Source organism: Strigops habroptila, chromosome 9, assembly GCF_004027225.2.
Source record: "Strigops habroptila isolate Jane chromosome 9, bStrHab1.2.pri, whole genome shotgun sequence".
In the NCBI taxonomy this organism is placed as follows: Eukaryota; Metazoa; Chordata; class Aves; order Psittaciformes; family Psittacidae; genus Strigops; species Strigops habroptila.
The window spans coordinates 23,017,615-23,023,816 of record NC_044285.2 but is presented as its reverse complement, the minus strand read 5'-3'; the positions used below and the strand labels follow the sequence as shown (position 1 = coordinate 23,023,816).

Here is a 6,202-nt window from a genome sequence, read left to right as displayed (position 1 = left end):
CTTTCCAACCCAAACCATTCCATGATTCTCTGACTCCATATCCCCGCTGGGCAGGGCCTGGGGAGATGCTCAGCAGCAGTTGCCCCCTTCCTGAAAACCTTTACCCATCGGCGCTCCCAGGGTAAAGGGGAGCCAACCGAGCCTCGGCCAGACCTGCTGCCCCGCAGGGACGCGCGGCCCATCACCGTGTCGTGTCGTGTCGTGTCGTGTCACGTCCCGTCCCGTCCCCCCAGCCCCACGCCCCGGGGTTGTCCCGCTGCCTGGAGCCGGGTGTCCGCACTCCGGGGACCATCCCCACCGGTCCCGATGCTCCGGGAGGTGTCTGCGGTGAGGCCCCGCCCCGTGACCACCCCCTGTCCCGCCCCTCGACGGTCCGTCCCGCCGCCGCCGCGGCCCCGTCGGAGCGCAGTGGAGCGGCCCGGGCCGGGCGATGGCTCCGCACCAGCCCAGCGCCGGGCATTACCTGCGCTCCGACAGCGGCGGCTCGGAGGCCCCGATGCTGGCGGACGGCTCCGGCCCCGGCCCGGGCCCCAGTCCCGGTGCGCCGCTGCAGCGGCGGCGGCGGTGCGGGTCGCTCTGGGGCAGCGTGGCCGTTATGGCCATTCTCGCCCTGCAGATCGCCTGCACCACCGGCCTCTTCGTCTACTTCACCATGGCCATCTCCAAGGTGAGCCCGCCGGCGGTGGCTTTCTCCTGCTCCCCCGCCCCCTTCGAGCCCCCTTCGAGCCCCCTTCCCGCCGGTGCGGGAGGGTCCCGGGGCCGGCGTGGAGCTGCACCCCCGGGAGCCCCGGCGGCTGTGGGGAGGGCTCTGCCCGCTCTCCACTGCCGCCCCGCCGTGACTCCAGATGTTGAGCCGGGGGCGGGGGGGACGGCTCTGCCCTGAGCTCCACCCGGAGCCGCGGAGCCAGATGTGGAGAGAGGGAGCCTTTGTCCTGGCTGCGGCCGGAGCTGAGGGTCCACCCGGGCGGGGGGCCCTCTCCTGGGGTCCCATCAGAGCCCGCAGCCCTGGGCGGGACGGGGGGGAGCTGCCCTGGGCTCCAATCCCCTTCCTGCACCCCCTCCATTCCCACCCCACCCCGCTCCAGAGCTCCAAATCCTCCTCCCCCCCTTTGGGAGGTGCTGGAAGGGGCCTGGCTGGGCCCCCCATACCAGCAGCTCTCGGGTGCTTGCTCCAGCTCAGTCACCCCAAATAACTGTGCTGGGACCCGGCCATTCCCAGTGTCACTTGTGCCAAAGCTGGATGTGAGGGACCTGATTCTGCTCACAGTCTGAACCTGGCCCCCAGCCATCAGGAGCACCCAGGAGGGGAAAACACCAAAGAGGAGAGACCTTTGCTCTGGGGAGAGGGAATCCCAGGGATGCCAGGACACTCCATCCCTTCTGATGGACTGCCTGGCAAGAAAGGGGTCCTGCTGTGCTCAGGTTTGCTCAAAACCTCAGGAGAAGCAGGGAAAACAAGGGAAAAGACCAGGCCGTGGCTGCTGTCTGGTGCCCAGTGGAGCATCTTCCGCAGCAGCTTCAGCCCCGCTCAGGGCTTTGTTTCCATCCCCAGATCCTGCTGTGAGGGATTTGCATGAAAGGGGCTGCAGAGAGGAGGGGACTGTGGGCAGACAGAGCCATGGGAAGAGCTGGACGGAGGAGAAAGCCACATAAGTTGACCTCTTTGAGCTAATCTCAGAGGCTGGCTACTGGATCCCTGCATGGGATCGGTGCTGAGGACAGAGCTCAGCATCTCCAGGGACACTGAATCACAGTACCACCACCCTGCCCTCTCCCCCCCACCCAGGTACCTCCCGTGCTCCCAGTTTTACAAACAGTTCCCACTTTTCCCTTAATTTAAACACGCCATCCAGCAGAAGGGCCCCGGGAAGGGGAGACCCTGAGAAGACAGAGATGCTGGTGGGATGGGCAGCCTGTCACAGCAAGCTTTAGTCAAGCACTTAGTGTCATCAGCCTTTGTTAGGACATGGAAGAACAAGGCATGTGGTTGCCATCCCCATGCTGGAGACGTGCCAGCACCTGGGATGTGCCTTACCAGGCCTGGGAGGAGGAAGAGGAGGAGGAGAAGGGCTGTCCCCAGTTGTGTAGGCACACACCATAATCAGTGCTCCTGGCAGCAGAGGAGCTGTGGGCGCTGGCGCTGCTCAAGCACACTCTCCTGCTGCGGAGTGCCATGGGAGCAGCCCCGTCACTTGGGGATTTACCACCTTGGCAGGCATTGTGTGTCCTGCCCCTTGGGCAGGCCGGGCTTTGCCAGGGATAAAGCCTGGGACAAAGGCAGGTCCACATCGCCTTTCCCCAACGTGAGCCACCACATTGGTTCCCCCGAGCTCAGCACCGCAGCCCCTGTGCTCCTGGTGGGTCCAGCTGGTGCTAGGAGGGATGGTTGGTCCAAAATTCCTCCTAAAAACCCCAACCCTTTTTACCTGACCTCACGCAGTCTTTCTGCTGGCAGTAGAGCCTGCTGATTGCAGAGGAGCACGTCCTGGTACAAGGCAAAGTGGGTACCCAAAAGGTCTGGTGGGGGCTCGGAGCACGCAGGGACACAGGGAAGCACAGGGTGCTGGAAGTGGCAGAGCCCCAGGTGATGATGTGGCCAATCCTGAGGACTCCTGGGTTCTGCCCTAGGATCTGGGAATAACTCAGAGAATAGAGGTAGGATGGTCAAGGTGCCAGTGTTCATCCCCAACTCCTGATTTCAGGGCAGCCCTCTCTCATCTGTGCCTGTTCCCCCACACCCTGAACAGCAGCACCCACAGAAGCCACTGTGCCTGTCCCCAGTGCCATGCCAGGGCTGGAGAAGAGCTGGGGCAGCCCCAGGACAGCCTCAGAAGGGGCTGCTCATGGTGCAGCAGCCCCCGTCATGTGGAGGGAAAGTTCCCAGCCCAAGCCAGAGGCCAGCACAGGCTAGAAAGGGTCTGAGATGTGCTGACGCAGCGCTGAGTGCGTGGGGTCCCGTCTCCAGCTGCAGCTGGATGGATGGAGCTGCCTGGAGTTTGTTTTGCAACCCTGGTGTGGCTCCACAGTGGGAAGCACGAGGAGCACAAACCAGGCTGGGCACTTCCCCCAGAGCTGCGAGCACCTCAGGCTGGCCTTTAGTGCTTCAGATGCCTCATTCCCCCAGGACAGGAGAGGAAGATGTGAAGGGAATTTTGGTCCCTTTTCTTTACCTGCTGCTCACCTCCTCTCCACACTTGGACCTGGAACTCAGTGAAATGGGCTGTTGCATTTCCCAAAGAGCTGGGGTGAGCAAGACCCTCTTCTGCCAGGGATCATGGGATGACAAGATGAGATTTAACCCATGCAAGTCACAAACCCCAGATTTTTGACAGAACCACCCAGCCTCCTGCCACCTATCTCCATCCCAGCACAGGAGACACAGCCAGTGGCTGCATCCCGGCAGAACGCCAGCTCCAGGATCAGGGCAGCTCTGGGCTCTTCCCCACCCATGGTGTGGCTCGGGTTGATGTGGGGATGTTGGGGTGTTTCTGTTCCAGCTCAAAGCCCAGGCGCCAGGGAACATGGAGGAGCTGCGGTGCCTGCAGGTCATCAACCAGCAGCAGGAGGGCTCCAGCCTGGAGGAGCTCATCAGCAACCAGTCCTGCCTCAAGCTGGCCAACACCATCAAAGCCTATGTGGCCACGGTGAGTCTGGGCCTGACAGCTTTGAGGACCAGGGGAGGGTGGGAGCCAATGCCTCAGTTTCTTCACCAGAGGGGTGGCAGAAGGTGCTGGCAAGGATGGTTGAAGAGGGAGGTGGAGGAGTGGGATGGACACCAGTGAGGAGCTGGTGGAGCCCAGAGACAGCAGGAAAGACAAAGTCCTGGAGGCTTGGAAGTGAGAAGGGGGTCTGGGACATGGGGAGCACCCGTCTCACCTTTAACCATGGGTCTGTTTCTCTTCTCTGTTGGTCCAGATGACGGAGAACGTGATCCGCAGGAGTGCAGTGAAGGGTGAGTCCCTCCTGGCCCAGCACTGTGGGGAGCAGATGGGGCAAAGCTTTTACAACCTCCTTGCTGGGGCCGGATTGCCGGGCACGGTGCTGTGAGAGCAGGGATGGTCCCACTGGGAGGATGAAGGACACACGTCATGGGGAATGGGGTGGAGGGACAGCCACGGACATCTGTCCGGAGCCCAGGGAACCAGGGGCAGCACAGACATGTTGGGTAATGATTGACTAGACATTTCCACCCCCAAATAACCTTCCTCCCCGATGGGTCAGTGGGGCATTTCCCTGCTTGCTCAGAAAGGACCTGCTCTGCTGGCATGGGGCTGGGTGTCCCCACGCTCCCTGTCCTCTACAGCCTGTGTCCCTTTCCTCACAGAGGCCCGGAGGAGCTACTTCAACACCTCGGAGGGGCAGGTTCCTCCCAAAACCAGTGGCAAACCCTCGGCACATCTCACCCTGCGCCCACAGAGCCTGGCCCAGGATGGTGAGCTGGAGAGCCCCCCTGGGCACCGGCGGGTTCTGAGATGGGAACAGGGGAAAGATCTCACCCCAGGGGCAGGGCCAGGATGGGAGGATGTGGGAGGTGTCTCCTGTCTGGTCCAAGACCCCCTTCTCCACCCCTCCAAGCTGGATGACTGTGGGAGAGAGTTAGAGCCACCCCCTCCCTTCCTCCTGACCCCGATGGGTGCTCCCCAGAGCATCTCACTGCCCTTGGTGACGCTTCCTTCTCCGCAGGGAACTCCCGGCGCTTCGGGAACCTCTCGCAGTCGTGCCGCCACGCCATCGCGCGCTGGGAGGACAGCACCATCCACTCCCACCTGCAGAACATCACGTACCAGGACGGCCGCCTGCGGGTCAACCAGGCGGGCAAGTACTACGTGTACTCCCAGATCTATTTCCGCTACCCCAGTGACGCGGCCAGCGCCCGGAGCTCCGTCCCACAGCTTGTGCAGTGCATCAACTGGAAGACGTCCTACAGCCAGCCCATCCTCCTGCTCAAAGGGGTGGGCACCAAGTGCTGGGCGCCCGAGGCGGATTATGGGCTCCACGCGCTCTACCAGGGGGGGCTTTTTGAGCTGAAGGCCGGGGATGAGCTCTTTGTCTCAGTCTCCTCCTTGGCCATTGACTACAACGATGCAGCAGCCAGTTACTTCGGGGCTTTCCGGCTTGACCTGTGACAGCCGCCTCCGCCTCGCTCCTTCCTGCTGCTCCTGCCCAGCCATGGTCCTGCGGGGCTCCAAGGAAGCAGCAGCTGAACAGCCAGAGAGGGGGCTTGGCGCAGCATCCTTCCCTGTGTGGTTTTCCCAAGGGATGGGCCAGCAGAGGGCACAGGGGGGGCTGCCCACAGGGACCCACTGTGCTTGGTACCATCCAGCTGGGAGGAAGACCATGAGCCAGGACAGGCCTGCAGGAGACACGGACAAGGCAGGACATCCTCCCCCGGCTCCCATCCAAGCAAACAGCGCAGGTAGCACCAAACCTGCTGCAGGAGAGGCACCGCGGGCACATCTGCAACAAGAAGACAAAGTGTCCCCATGGCAGGATGAGCCTCTGCGAGTCTCTGCACATCTGGTAGCGGCAGCCCCAGATGTGCTGCCAGGCTGCATGTGCTCAGGGACAGGAGCCCATGGTGAGCGCAGGGAGGGGGCAGGTCCAGCATCAGCTTCTGGAGAGGAGTGAAGCAGTATCGTTTGGGATCATCAGAAGCATGGAGCGATGCCAGCAGCTGGTGTCAGGGGAGGTCAAAGAGCAGGACCATGAAGCTGGAGCAGTCGCCAGCCCAAACAACAGCACCCAGGCACGTGGCTGCATGGCCCTATCCAGGCAGGAACCTGCCATCACACCTCCCCTTCGCTCCTGACCAAGCAGCTCCCTCCTTTCTCGGGGTTCCTGGCCCTCCCTGGCAGCGGTTATCCCACAGGACTTGAACTCATGGGTGAGCCTGGCTGGAGCAGCACAGGACATGGGAGGAACGAGGGCAAGCCCTCAGTGCTGAAGTCTGTGTTGGATGCAGGAGGTGGGTTCAAGCAGGGCAGAGCGTGGTCAAGGTCCCACAGATGCTGGGGTGGACGCAGCCCCTTCTGTAACTCCCTGTATACTCTGTATCACGTGAGGACTGGTGGAGCAGATGGACAGGGCGGCAGCATGGGCTCCATGCCGGATGCAAACACCTCCTATGGCAGCGTGGCTGCCGGGGCTCCCAGTGCTGCTGCAATAAAGCCTCTACTCCAGTGCTGGTCCTCACCTCTTGGCA

At 62.4% G+C, this 6,202-nt stretch overlaps 1 protein-coding gene across 1 annotated transcript; it reads left to right on the top strand.

Moving 5' to 3' along the window:
- Nucleotides 1–381: 381 nt before the first annotated feature.
- LOC115613319 (tumor necrosis factor ligand superfamily member 10-like) lies at nucleotides 382–6,181 on the top strand. The gene is made up of 5 exons (XM_030498643.1): nucleotides 382–667; nucleotides 3,498–3,644; nucleotides 3,916–3,952; nucleotides 4,325–4,432; nucleotides 4,684–6,181. The coding sequence occupies exons 1-5, from the start codon at nucleotides 431–433 to the stop codon at nucleotides 5,124–5,126; spliced, it is 972 nt and encodes a 323-aa protein (XP_030354503.1). The 5' UTR covers nucleotides 382–430; the 3' UTR covers nucleotides 5,127–6,181.
- Nucleotides 6,182–6,202: the final 21 nt, after the last annotated feature.

Coding starts and splice junctions, on each gene's coding strand:
- LOC115613319 (XM_030498643.1), top strand. CDS start 431: ATGGCTCCGCACCAGCCCAGCGCCGGGCATTACCTGCGCTCCGACAGC. Junction 668..3,497: donor TCACCATGGCCATCTCCAAG/GTGAGCCCGCCG, acceptor TTTCTGTTCCAG/CTCAAAGCCCAGGCGCCAGG. Junction 3,645..3,915: donor TCAAAGCCTATGTGGCCACG/GTGAGTCTGGGC, acceptor CTGTTGGTCCAG/ATGACGGAGAACGTGATCCG.